At 43.9% G+C, this 14,912-nt stretch overlaps 1 protein-coding gene across 1 annotated transcript in view; it reads right to left on the bottom strand.

Moving 5' to 3' along the window:
• trpm2 (transient receptor potential cation channel, subfamily M, member 2) overlaps positions 1-9,130 on the bottom strand; it is a 136,105-nt gene extending 126,975 nt beyond the window's left edge. The window contains 1 exon segment of the mRNA XM_060828173.1: positions 8,933-9,130. Coding sequence (XP_060684156.1) covers positions 8,933-9,130 — 198 coding nt within the window.
• Positions 9,131-14,912: the final 5,782 nt, after the last annotated feature.

Genomic DNA, 14,912 nt, shown 5'->3' on the forward strand with positions numbered 1-14,912 from the left:
GCCTAACCTGCTGTGCTTTAACCAGCAACACATTTTCAGCTCTGATCTCCAGCATCTGCAGACCTCACTTTTTACTCCCCCCTCAATCTCCTTCACTCTAAAGAGAAACATCCTAGCTTGCCTGACTTCTCGCTAGAACTCGGACCATTGAGTCCAGGCATATTATTGCAAATTTCTTCTGCACTCTTTCCAGTTTAATAATGTCCTTCTCATAAAAAGGTGACCAAAACCGAACACAATACTCCAAGTGCGGCCTCACCAACATCCTGTACAACTGCAACATAACTTCTCAACATCTATACTCAGTGCCCTCACTGATGAAGGACACTGTACCAAAACCTTCTTCATTGCCCTGCCTACCTGTGGCTCCACTTTCAGAGAACTGTGAACCTGAACTCCAAGGTCCCTCTGTTACACTACACTCCTTAAGGCCCTACCACTCACCATGAAACTTCTACCTCGATTTGACTTTCCAAAATGCAACACCTCACATTTCCATCTGTATTAAATTCCATTTGTCATTCCTCAGCCCACTTGCCCACCTGATCAAGGTCCTGCTGCAATTCCTGATAACCTTCCTCACTGTCCATGGTACCGGCTATTTAGTGTCATCAGCAAACTTACTAATCATGCCTTGTACATTCTCATCCAAATCATTGATATCGATAACAAACAGAAATGGACCCAGCACCGACTCCTAAGGCACTTGACTTGTCCACAGGTCTCCAGCCCAATAAGCATTCTTCCACTATAGTCACCTGCTTCCTACCATCAAGCCAATTGTGTTTCCAATTTGTCAACTGTCCCTGGATTTCATGCAATCTAGGCTTCCAGAGTAGGTTCCAAATGAAATCTTATCAAAGGCCTTTCTGAAATACATAGAGACAACATCTATTGCCTTGCCCTTGTCAACCTTCCTGGTCACTTCATCAAAGAGCTCTAATAAATTTGCGAGGCATGATCTCCCATCCTCAAAGTCATGCTGACTATTCCTAATCAAACCCTGTCTTTCCAAATGCAGTTATATCTTATCTCTCAGAAGTAACTTACCCACCAATGATGTTAATCTTGCCGGTCTATAGTTCCAAGTCTATGCAGCACAACATTCACTATCCTCCAGCCTTCCAGGTCCTCACTTGTGGCTAACGATGATGCAAAAGTATCGCCTCTTGCAGTGTTCTTGGATATATTTGGTCAGGACCAGGAGATTTATCCACCTTCATATATTTTAATACATCCAACACCTCTTCTGACATGATATGGACTGTCCCCAAGATATCATCACTAACTTCCCAAGTCTTCATGTCTCCCTCCATTGTAAACACAGAGGAAAATATTCATTGAGAATTTTGCCCATTTCTTGTGGTTCGACACATACATGTCCATTTTGGTCCTTGAGGGGCCCTATTTTCTCTCAAGTAATTCCTTTTCCTTTAACATACTTAAAGTACCGCTTTGGATTCACCCTAACCTTCTCAGCCAAGGCTATCGTGCCCCTTTCTCGCCCTCCTGATTTCCTTCTTCCATAAGCCCCTTTCTACTCTGTATACCTCCAAGGATTGCGTTGATCCCAGCAGTTGACATTGTGGTGCTGGAAAAGCACAGCAGGTCAGGCAGCATCCGAGGAGCAGGAGAATTGACGTTTTGGGCAAAAGCCCGTCATCAGGATTGAAGCTTGTGAGCCAAAGGGGTGGAGAGATAACTGGGAGAGGGGTGGTGCTGGGACGCAAGGTAGCTGAGAGTGTGATAGGCAGATGAAGGTTGGAGTGATGGTGATGGGTTGGAGAGGTCAAGAGGACGGTGCCAAGTTGGAAGGTTGGAACTGGGATAAGATAGGAGGAGGGGAAATGAGGAAACTGGTGAAATCCGCATTGATCCTGTGTGGTTGCAGGGTCCCAAGGTATTCTTCCTCCAGGCATAGGGTAGTTAGGGTTTGGCGATGGAGGAGGCTCAGGACTTGCATGTCCTTGGCGGAGTGGGACGTGGAGTTAAAATGTTTGCCCATGGGGCAGTGGGGTTGCTTCATCCGTGTGCCCCGGAGATGTTCTCTGATGCACTCTGTAAGTAGGCATCCTGTCTCCCCAGTGTAGAGGAGACTGCATTGGGAGCAACAGATACAGTAAATGACATGTGTGGAAGTGCAGTCAAATCTCTGATGGATGTGGAAGGCTCCTTTGGGGCCTTGGATGGAGGTGAGGGAGGAGGTGTGGGCGCAGGTTTTGCAATTCCTGCGGTGGCAGGGGAAGGTGCTGGGAGGGGACGGTGGGTTGGTGGGGGAGGGCGTGGACCTGACCAGGTAGTCATGGAGGGAGTGGTCTTTATGGAACATTAAGAGGGGTGGGGAAGAAAATATATCTCTGATGATGGGATCTGTTTGTAGGTGGCGGAAATGGCGGAGGATGATGTAATGTATACAGAGGTTAGTGGGGTGGAAGGTGAGGAACGGGGGGACTGTGTCCTTGTTGCAGGTTGGAGGGGTAGAGTCTGAGGGAGGAGGTGCAGGAAGTGAAACAGATGTGCTGGAGGGCATTATCATTTACCACGTGTGAGGGGAAATTGTGCTTTATGAAGAAGGAGGTCCTCTGGTGTATTCTGTGGTGGAACTGGTCCTCTTGGAAGCAGATGCGGCAGAGGCGGAGGAATTGGGAATAAGGGATAATGTTTTTACAGGAGGCAGGGTGGGAGGGGGTGTAGTCCAGGTAGCTGTGGGAATCAGTGGGTTTGTGGAAGATGTCTGTGTTGAGTTGGTCACCGTTGATGGAGATAGAGAGGCCCAGGAAGGAGAGGGAGGTGTCCGAGATGGTTCAGGTGAATTTAAGGTCATGGTGGAACGTGTTGGGGAAGTTGATGCCAGCAGCCTGTATTTGAGCCAGGCCTCCCTTTTCCTGGTCAAAGCCTGAAAATCTGTTGTCATCCAGGGTTCCTTATTCCTGCCAATCTTGCCCTGTACCTTCACAGGAACATATAGACCTTGAACTCTAGCTATCTCACTCTTAAAGGCCTTCCACTTGCTAGACATCCCTATGCCTGCAAACAAGCTACTCCAGTCAACTCCTGCAAGCTCCTGTTTAATTCCATCAAAATTCACTTTGCCCCAATTTAGAACGTGAACCTGTGGACCAGTTTGGTCCCTGTCCATAACTATTTTAAAATTTATAGAACTGGTTCCAAAGTGCTCCCCCACTGTCACCTCCGTCACCTGTCCTGCCCTATTTCCCAAGACAAGGTTGAGTTTTGCCCCTTCCCAATAGGGTCCTCGATATACTGTTTGAGGAAACTTTCCTGAATACACTTAACAAATTCCACCCCATCAAAACCCTTAATATAGTCCCAGTCTATATTGGGGAAAGTAAAGTTCCCTACAAAGATAACACTATTGCTCCTGCACGTCTTCCGATCTCCCTGCATATTTGTTCCTCTAATTCCCATTGACTATTTGGGGGCCTACAGTACAACCTCAACAAACGTCACCATCCCCTTCTTATTTCTTAGCTCCACCCACAAAGCCTCACTGGATGACCCTTCAGTTATTTCATTTCTGACTACTGCTGTGATACTCGCCTCAATCAGAAATGCAACTCCCCCTCCCCTCTTTCTATCATCTCTGCCCTATCTAAAGCGCTTGTGCCCAGTACATGAAGCTGCCAGTTCTGTCCCCCCCTTAGCCACATTTCTGTAATGGCTATAATATCTTAGTCTCATGTACCCTGCGATCATCAACCTTACCTATCAGCACTCTTGCATTGAAATAAATGCAATTTAATCTGACAGGCATTCCTTGCTCCCTGTCGTGTTCCAGCCTGACCTGTCTCTTCAACTTACTATTTCTGATTACTGTACCTCCTTCAAGCCTTGCACTTGCCTCCCTACTATTGAGGATCCCACTTCCCCCTGCACCCACCCCCACAACCCCTCCCCCCACTAATCTAGTCTAAACCCTCCCTTGTAGCACTAGCAAACCTGACTGCCATCGTATTTGCTCCCCTCCAGTTCAGATGCAACCCAGCCCTCTTGAACAGGTCACCTCTGCCCCAGGAAAGATCCCAATTATTTAAAAATCTGACTCCCTGCCCCTTGCACCAATGCTTTTGCCATACATTCATCTGCCTTATCCTCCTGTTCTTACCCTCATTAGCACATGGCACTGAAAGAAATCCAGCGATTATTGTTGACAAGGGCCTGATTTTAAACTTTACTCTTAGCTCTCTACAATTGCTTTGCAGGACCTTATCCCTATGTCATTTGTGTCGATGTGCACAATGACCACTGGCTGCTCACCCTCCCCCTTGAGAATGTTCTGCAGCTGTTCTGAGACATCCTGGACCCTGGCACCCAGGAGGCAACACACTATCCTGGATTCCCATTTGTAGCCACAGAATATCCTGTCTGTCTCCACTTAAATAACAGTTATTTTATTCACCATTTTAAAGTAAACAACTTCACATTTTCTCACATTGTACTCCATTTGCCAATGTTATGTCTATTTACTTAGTCTATCAATACCTCTCTGTAAATTGTTTGCATCCTTTCCTTGTCCCATGGTGTGCTGTTGAACTCCAGATGTTCTCAGCATCTGCAAGTATTTTTGTAACCCTGAGAGTGTTTGATGGGGTCAGTTAAAAGGGAGCTTGACTCTGCATTGTGCCGTAGCTGTACTCGGAGTGGTTGATGGGAACAATGTAGAGAGAATTTCACTCTATTTAATCCCGTACTGTGCCTGTCATGGGTGTTCTTGTTGGGGTCAATTTTGAGAGATCTTTACTTTCAGTTTAAAAGGGATGAGGAACATTTTACTATGTATCGAACCCCGTGCTGTCTCTGTCCTGGAAGTGTTTGATGGGGTGAGTGTAGAGGGGCTTTACTCTGTATCGAACCCCACACTATGCTTTGTATAAAGGAATTTGAATGGAAAGAGAAAAAGTTTTGTTCTGTCTCTCACTGATTGTTACTGAGGGTTTATGCTATATCTAACTCATAATGTTCCCTTAATAGTTATTAGATTAGATTACTTACAGTGTAGAAACAGTCCCTTCGGCCCAACAGGTCCACACCAACCCATAACCCATTCCCCTAACACTGCGGGCAATTTAGCATGGCCAATTCACCTAACCTGCACATTTTTGGACTGTGGGAGGAAACCAGAGCACCCAGACACAGGGAGAATGTGCAAACTCCATACAGATAGTCGCCTGAGGTGGGAATTGAACCCAGATCCCTAGCAGTGTGAGGCAGCAGTGCTAACCACTGTGCCACTGTGCCCCACTATTCAACTTACTTATGCATTGATTCATCTAAGTAATATTGATGGAAGCAGTCAGACAGCGCTGCACTCTGCCTATCACATTTACGAGAAAAATTCTGAGTATTTGATGGTGCTTTGAGGTGGGAGCATTGTCTATTTCTAAACAATACCATATCAGCTTCAGGATTTTGTTTGTTTTCACAGTTTAGTGAAAGCTTTTCTCATGAGATCATTGTGTTTTATAGACAAGAACATCATTCATCCATCATTTACAGACTAGTCATGTGAATGTGTGGAGTTTGCACATTCTCCCCCTGTCTGCATTGGTTTCCTCCGGGTGCTCCAGTTTCCTCTCACGATCCAAAGATGTGCAGGTTAGATGAGTTGCCATGAGTGCTCAGGTATGTGTAGGTTAGATGCATTAGTCGGGGTAAATGTAAAGGAAGAGGGTAGGGGGAATGGATCCGGGTAGGTTACTCTTCAGTGGGTCGATGTGGACTTGTTGGGCCGAAGGGCCTGTTTCCACACTGTAGGGATTCTATGAGTCTATTCTACGAATGACTGAAAACAAAAAATGCAGGATTTCACAGCAGGTCAGGTGAAAGGGGTTGGGGGTGGTGGGGATGTGGATTTCTTAGGGAGAAGTGGTGTTGATACTTCAGACTAAATAATCAGAATGTGAGAAAGGCAGAACAATTCGCTCCAACGAAAACTGGAGGAGCAACATCTCACCTTTAGACTCGCCACTTTATAACCTTCTGAGCTTAACATCAGTTCAACACTTTTGGATTCTGAACCCACTTCCATTTCTTCCCTTTCTTTTTGCTTTACTTGTTACATTCTTTGTCACCATGTCCTCTCTCTCCTTCTCCCCCATTGCAGTGGGACTGTCTGTTCTTTCCAGTCTGGCAGTTCTGCCATTCTTACAGTCCGATCACTTAATCTGAACTATCAACATTATTTCTCCCCCACCTACTCCCTACTCCCCTCCCCCACTATTGCATAAATGCTGCCCCCCTCCATACATCATGTCAGTCTGATGAAGAGTCATCAACTTTAGCCTGCATTCTTTCCATAAGACCATAAGACATAGGAGTGGAAGTAAGGCCATTTGGCCAATTGAGTCCACTCCACCATTCAATCATGGCTGATGGGCATTTGAACGCCACTTACCCGTACTCTTCCCCATATCCCTTTATTCCTTGTGAAAATTCCTTCCATGGATGCTGCCTGACCCGCTGTGACCCCCTAGCACTTTCGTTTCCAGTGCGGATTCCAACCTCTGCAGTAACTTGCTCCTACCCGGTCATTTGAATGAGCTGTCTCACTTCATGTTCCCTGTCAACATGGTCCCTATTAATCTGAAAATTTATCATCTTCAACTTCCTGCCCAATTGCCCTTGAAGGTTCCAGTGCAATTCTCTTCCAGTTTCAAGTCATACAATAGATCATCGAATCTGTACAGTGTGGAAGCAGGCCATTCAGCCCATCGAGTCCAAACTCACCCTCTGAAAAGCATCCCACTCAGCCCCCTATCCTATCCCTCTAGGTAATCATTCATTCCCCCTCCCCCCCCCCCCCCCCCCCCCACCTTGTCTCAGTCGGTTCCCTCAACTCAGCACCGCCCTCCTAACCTGCAATCTTCTTCCTAACCTCTCTGCCCCCACCCCACTCTGGCCTATCACCCTCACCTTGACCTCCTTCCACCTATCACATCTCCATCGTCCCTCCCCCAAGTCCCTCCTCCCTACCTTTTATCTTAGCCTGCCTGGCACACTCTCCTCATTCCTGATGAAGGGCTTATGCCCGAAACGTCGAATTTCCTATTCCTTGGATGCTGCCTAACCTGCTGTGCTCTAACCAGCAACACATTTTCAACTCATTCCTGGACACTGGGCAATTTAGTATGACCAATCCAACTAACCCGCACATCTTTGCACTGTGGGAGGAAACCAGAGCACCTGGAGGAAACCTGCACAAACACAGGTTTCACATTACACCACTGGCTTGATATTGTGTTGCATTTGATTTTATTGACAATGCCAAGTATCGCAGGTTTCGTGATCACCTTATTAATGTAGCCTGACCCTTCAAAGCTTTCTGCATATACTCCCCTATGCCCCTCCACCTCTCAGAATAAAGTTCTTTACATTAAGTTGCTTATCCATGCCGTTGCTGCTCAAGTGCATCATTTCACAATTTACCACAGGAAATTACACGAGCTATATATCTGTTCATTCTGGCAGTCTGTGTGCTGCTAAACACTGGGAAAGCTCTGCAAAAATCTAGCAACATTGATCAGTGCAGGGGCCACTGTTGTTTGTGATATACATAAACGACCAGGAAGAGGGTGTTGTTGATCTGATCAGTACGTTTGCAGATGACATGAAGATTGATGGAGTAGCAGAAAGCATAGGGTACTGTCATAGAATACAGCAGAATATATATAGACTGGAGAGTTGGGCAGAAAAGTGGCAGATGGAGTACAATCCAAGCAAATGTGAGGTGCTGCATTTTGGGAAGTCTAACTCGAGAGTGAGTTATGCAGTAAAAGGAAGAGCCTTGTGAAAAGTTGATTAGTAGAAAAATCTTGGAGTTCAGGTCCATTGTCCCCTGAAGGTGGCTGAATAGGTGGATAGAGTGGTCAAGAAGGCATATGTTGTGCTTGCCTCCATTGGACGGGGTATTGAGTATAAGAGTTGGCGGGTCATGTTAAAATTGTACACGATGTTGGTTCGGCCGCAGTTATATTACTCTGTTCAGTTCTGGTCGCCACATTACCAAAAGGATGTGGATGCTTTGGAGAAGGTGCAGAGAAGGTGTACGAGGATGTTGCCTGGTATAGAAGGTGCTAGCTATGAAGAGAGGTTGAATAGGCTAGGATTGTTTTCATTGGACAAGAGGAGATTGAGGGGGACCTGATTGAGGTCTAAAAAATCATGAAGGGTATAGTCAGAGTGGACAGAGATAAGCTTTTTCCCAGGGTGAGGGATTCAATAATGAGAGGTCACGCATTCAAGGTGAGAGGAGAAAAGTTTAAGTGGGATCCATGCAGAAAATACTTTACACAGAGGGTGGTAGGTGCCTGGAACACATTGCCAACAGAGGTAGTAGAGGCAGGCATGGTAGATTCATTTAAGGTGCATCTGGACAGATGCATGAGTAGGTAGGCAGCAGAGGGATACAGATGCTTAGGAATTGGGTGATAGGTTTAGACAGTAGATTTGGATTGGCTGGGCTGAAGGACCTGTTCCTGAGCTGTATATTTTCTTTGTTCTCATTGGCTCCCTGACCACAGTACTAACCATGGCAGGGTTTGATTAGAAACAGTTGAGGGATCTTCACAGTCCATGTTAACCTTTACTGTTTCAGTGCTGGGAGGGTTGAAAGTGGATGAATGGATGGCTAGATGATTCACAAATGATATGCAGATATAGCAAGTGATTAGGAAGAAAAATCACATTTATTGCAAGAGGAGTGGAATCTAAAAGTTGGGATGTTTAGCTGCAGTTGTGCAGGGCACTGGTGAGACTACCAACTGGAGGTGTGTGTAGTTTTGGTTTTGTTATTTCAAAAGGATATAACTACATTGCAAGTTGAAATTACCCCAATAGCACTGTCTTTCATAACCACATAAACACCACTAGAATCAGATCATAAATTACTTGCTCAATTAGCCATGAACTTTACCTGCTCTGCAGAGACTATTTTAGCTGAGCTTTGTCCAGTCCTGATGAAACTAGGGCTTCTTTTAATGATGTTCAGCATATCGGTGTTGAGCATGGTTTTGCGTTGATCATAGAGCTCGGCTCGAAGAGGGTGGACTTGGTTGGTGTTTTGCTCCTCAGCAGAGGACTTCCGTTTAGCCGATGTGGCCTTCTTCCTCATGGTCAATTCCCCATCCTGTCGGCAAAGAAGGAGTTTGATCAGAATTAAAATGCCACATGGAGTGAAGATAAAATCAACAGCCACCACATTTTCCTTACAACTCCGCAATGGTGTGGGAGAACTGAAAGCAGGGAAAAATTCTGGAAGGCCAAGAAATCATGAGTTTGAGTGGGAGACCATGCAATGTGATTTCAGTGCAGCATCAGAGGGAGGGACAATATGTGGAATGGAGTAATGGTGACTTAGGGTGAGACAGAAGGGAAGCTCAGAAGAGAAGTAACTATAGAAGAATTGTGTAATGGTAACAAGGAGAGTTTGCCAAATATGTAAATTGATACCCTACCTGATGCTATGCTCGATTGAAAGTAACATTATACAGAGTGTAGTTAAGACATAATTCCACAGGATTCCTACTTGCACATTACCCTAAAATTCTTGCTGAATCTTTTTTATCTGCATGTCACATTCAACCATTTCCTCTTCCCCGTCCCTGCTGACAAGGGTTGGATTGCCCACCCTTCCATTCTAATGTGCGGCTGCTAGTGTTGGACTGGGTTGGACACAATGCCAGGTTATAGTCCAACAGGTTTATTTGGAAGTACTAGCTTCCAGAGGGCTGCTTAGTGGGGCAGGATCATAAGACACAGAATTTATAGCTTAAGATCACAGTGCCACGCAATTAAAATGATATATTGAACAAACCTGGATTGCTGTTAAGTCTTTCATTTTTTAGAATGGGTTGCAGGTATTGCTTCATTAATATGTAAACCCCAGAACTTTTTTTAACTCACATTCTCAAAATAACTTCAGGTTTTATTTAAAAAAAAGTGACATCTCAGTTCAGACAATGCATTAAAGGTGTGAGGTTAGAGTCTGTCTGTATCCCAACCTTGGGTCAGACTAGTTCTATTTCCAAAGTAGTTCCAATTCATATGAAATGTTTTATGGATTGACTGCCTGAAGGTTGTGTGCTTTTTGAGCAAAACAGAATATATCTGCAAATACAATTCTGCAAATGCAAATTCACCCACAGAATTATATGTGCGCACATGGGGGGCAGTGAGAGAGACAAACAGAGAGAGAGAGAGAGTTTGCACAGGTGTGGACTTGTTGGGCCGAAGGGCCTGTTTCCACAGTGCAAGTAATCTAATCTAAAAAAATGTGTGCATGCTTGGTAGAGTGTGTGTGTGAGTGTGATGGAGTATAAGCCTGTGAGAGAGTGTGTGTGTGAGTGTGATGGAGTATATGGCTGAGAGAGTGTGTGTGTGTGAGTGTGATGGAGTATAAGCCTGTGTGAGAGTGTGTGTGTGAGTATGATGGAGTATAAGCCTGTGAGAGAGTGTGTGTGTGTGTGTGAGTGTGATGGAGTATAAGCCTGTGAGAGAGTGTGTGTGTGAGTATGATGGAGTATAAGCCTGTGAGAGAGTGTGATGGAGTATAAGCCTGTGAGAGAGTGTGTGTGAGGGAGTGTGATGGAGTATAAGCCTGTGAGAGAGTGTGTGTGAGTGAGTGTGATGGAGTATAAGCCTGTGAGAGAGTGTGTGTGTGTGTGAGTGTGATGGAGTATAAGTTTGTGGGAGGGTGTGTGCATGAGTGTGAGGGTTGGGGGGTGTATGTATGTGAGTCTGAGAAAGAGTGTGTGTATGAGAAAGGGTCTTTGTGATTGTGTGAGTATGTTAAGGGTGTGTGTGCATGTGTGCTTATGTGTATAGTGTAATGGTTACTGAACATGGGTACTGATAGCCAGGTTTGGTACATGAGAATGGCCTCAACCAGGACCTTGGGTTCATATCACACTGCAGGTCACCCCAATACACTATACACCCTCTCTCTCACACACACAAGCACACATACACATGCATTCTTCCATACTCAGACACTCATGCAGACCCTTTCTTATACACACATTCTCAGACACACACATCTACTCCTTCCAAATTCCCACCCAAGCACGTCTTCTCACAGGCTTATACTCTGTCACACTCATGTACAGACTCTATCAAGCATGCAAAAACATACACTCTCTCACGTGCACTCACACTCACACTTTCTCTTTCTTTCTCTCACATGCATACTCACATATAATTCTGTGGGTGAATTTGCATTTGCAGAACTGTATTTGTAGATACATTCTATTTTTGCTCAAAAAGCAATGTGCAGGTAAGTCAATGCAGGCAGTCAACCCAGAAAATATTTTATAAATTCCAACTCTGGAAATAGAACCAGTCTGACCCAAGATTAGGATACAGACAAACTCTAACCTCACACCTTTAATACATTGTCTGAGCTGAGATATCGCAGTTTTTTTTAATAAAAACTTAAGTTATCTTGAGAATGTGACTTAAAAGTAGTTCTGGGATTTACATATTAATGAAGCAATACCTGCAACCCATTCTAAAAGATGAAAAACTTAACAGCAATCTAGGTTTGTTCAATATATCGCTTTAATTGCATGGCACTGTGATCTTTTGCTGTAAATTCTGTGTCTTATGATCCTGCCCCACTAATACTGGTACTTCCAACTACACTTGTTGGACTATGACCTGGAATTGTGTGATTTTTAACTTTGTCTCCCCTCTATTATGGTTACTCAAAGTGCCGATCAAGATTGTGTGACATATCTATCTTAATAATATATACAGACATTTGAATGAGGAACAAAAATAGATTATTCAGCCCCTTGAGCCTGCTCCACTATTCAAAAGGTCATAGTTGATCTGATTATAACCACAAGTCTACATTCCTATGTTGATAATCTATGAACCATCTGATAACCATCCTTGTTAGTCAAGAATCTATCTACTTCTGCCTTAAAAATATTTAATGACCTAGCCTCTACCACTCTGGGGAAGAGAGTTCCATAGACTCATGGTCACCTGAGAAAAAGAAAATCTTTCTAATTTCCAACTTAAACAGAAGACCTCCAATTTTAAACCCTTTGCCCTAGTTCTCATCTCTCCCACAAAGAGGAAATCTCACCTCAGCAGCCAGATCCCGTCAAATTCCCCCAGAATCTTTCCTCAGGATGTTTCAACAATATTAACTCATTCTTTGAAACTCCAATGAATACAGGTCCACTCTGTCTCTCTTTACCTCATAAGACAATCACTCATTCCAGGTACCAGAATAAAACTTCTCTGAACTGTTTCTAATACGGTTATATCCTATCTTAAATAAGGCATCTAAAACTCAAAAACTCCATCACATTCCAAATGTGGTCTCAGCAACATCCTATCCATCCATAGGAAAATAATAATCTCTACAGTTGTCATAAAACTTTGAAATGAAGGACATGTTGTAATCTAACCCTAGCACTATCCACCCACCATAGCTTGACCTTGTCCAAACTGCTTCTGCCTGCATCCTAAGGCACACCAAGACCCACTCACACATAATGGCTGGGCTACATGATGGCCAGTAAAGACAATATTTTGAATTCTCAGCCCTGTTTCCAAATTGCATAACTCCGGAATTCATTCTCTCATTGTCACCATAGAACATAGAACAGTACAACACAGCACAGACCCTTCTGCCCTCGATGTTTTGAGTCCAGTTATCCTTCCTCTTTTATGATGCATGTAAAAATGTATATTTTGACAAATTTTTGTTTCCTTCTCCCCATCTGAATGCCTTTTGTGCACAACTCTGCTTGATAACATGCCCGTGAAAGTGCCTTGAAATGTGTTAGTATGTTAAATTAAAGACGCTATATAAATGCAGGTTGGTGTTATGCTTTTGGATACTTTGGCTATTATAGTTTTGATGCAAGTCGGTGATTTGCACTTATGTCTGACTTAATGTCTATTTTTTGAATTGTGACTTATTTGACTTGGCATCGGTTAAATACTCAATTCTTTAAAATCATACAATCAATCAAAATATCCATTCTGGTTGCAATGAATCCAACCTAGAATTTGTTCTCCTCCTTACTATTCCCAACTACTGCCACCACGGCTGGATGCTTTGTGGGCGGGCCTGCCAGATCCACAGCAGCGATTGGCTAAGCAACTTGACAATTGGGGTGGGGGGAGGGGCATAACCAGATTCTTCATTCACTCTTTTCGTGCCTACATCATGCCAATAGGTTTGTAGGTGTCAGGGACAATTCCTGAATTAAATAGAGTTTCATAACTACCCTTTACTAAATCCTTCGAAGATCTTGCCACCTCACCACTTCCATAGTCACCACTAACCCAACCTTTCCATCGTCACTCTTTCATAATCAGACCAACCTCAACTCTTTCATGGTCACTCAAATCTCACCAATTCCACGCTCACTCACATCTCAAATCTTCCATTTTCATCCCACTTCAAGTCTTCCATTCCCACCACCTCCTCATCCCTTCCATAGTCACCCCACCAATACTTCCACAGTCAAAACCAATCCTTCAAATTCTCACCCCCACCTCAACTGTTCCATAGTCATCCCAACTTCAACCCTTCCTTATTTACCCCAGTAAAAAGTGAGGTCTGCAGATGCTGGAGATCAGAGCTGAAAATGTGTTGCTGGTTAAAGCACAGCAGGTTAGGCAGCATCCAAGGAACAGGAAATTCGACGTTTTGGGCCAGAGCCCTTCATCAGAAATTCCTGATGAAGGGCTCTGGCCCGAAACGTTGAATTTCCTGTTCCTTGGATGCTGCCTAACCTGCTGTGCTTTAACCAGCAACACATTTTCAGCTTATTTACCCCAGCTCAACCCTTGCGTAGTTATTTTAAATCAATCCTTCCACAGTCACCATGAGCTCAATACTTCAATAATCACTCTGAACCCAACAGTCATCATCAACCCGACCCTTCCATATTTATCCTCAATTCAACCCTTCCATTGTCATCCACCTCACCATTTCTATAGTCAAAACCAAACCTCTAAATGATTACCCCCACCTCAACCATTCCATAGTCATTCCAACCCCAACCCTTCCTTACTCACCCCAACTCAACCCTTCTATAATCATCACCCTTTTGACCCTTCCATATTCATCCTCAACTAAAACCTTCCATAGTCACCAAATACACAACCCTCCTATAGTCACCACTAACCCAACACTTTCAGAGTCACCACAGACTCAAAATTTCCATAGCCACCCCACCTCAAACCTTCCATAGTCACCATGAGCTCAATACTTCAATAATCACTCTCAACCCAATCTTTTCATACACACCCTTAACCTACTCCTTTCAAATGACCAGTGTTGGAGGGTCATTTGTTCCTTAATTGTTCCATGGTCATCCTATCTCAATCCTTTCATCTTCACCACTGATCCAATGCTTCATTGGTCATTCCCATTTTAGGCATTTCATGGCTGACCAGGAGAAAGGGAAAAGGGACCAGGACAGGTGATACAGCAAAATGAAAGAAGGAGAGGGAAAGGAATGATGGACACAGAAAGAGTCAGGGAAGAGGGATGGGAAGGGGAGAGGGATTTGAGTGAGGGGACTTAACATCCATGCGCAAAACTTCAATATTGTTACATTGGAGAATGTCAGCACGTAAAAGTCATACCATTGTGCTATTAAAGTTCTTGAACTTCAGTCACATTGAGAATTGCTGTCTGTTAAATATATCTGCCTCATGGTTGATGGCGCTGGAATAACTTCAAATTTTCATTTACTTCCTGAAAATGAAGTTTGAATATGATTATGTTAGTAAATTAAAATGCAATTTTGACATGTATGTACATTTGAAGAAACATTGCTCTTTTCTGAATTTATATTTCTGGATGACTTTGGGTATCATATTTATTTTAATATAGTTATTTCATCTTGATTAATGGAGAAATG

This window comes from Hemiscyllium ocellatum, chromosome 7 (genome assembly GCF_020745735.1).
Source record: "Hemiscyllium ocellatum isolate sHemOce1 chromosome 7, sHemOce1.pat.X.cur, whole genome shotgun sequence".
In the NCBI taxonomy this organism is placed as follows: domain Eukaryota; kingdom Metazoa; phylum Chordata; class Chondrichthyes; order Orectolobiformes; family Hemiscylliidae; genus Hemiscyllium; species Hemiscyllium ocellatum.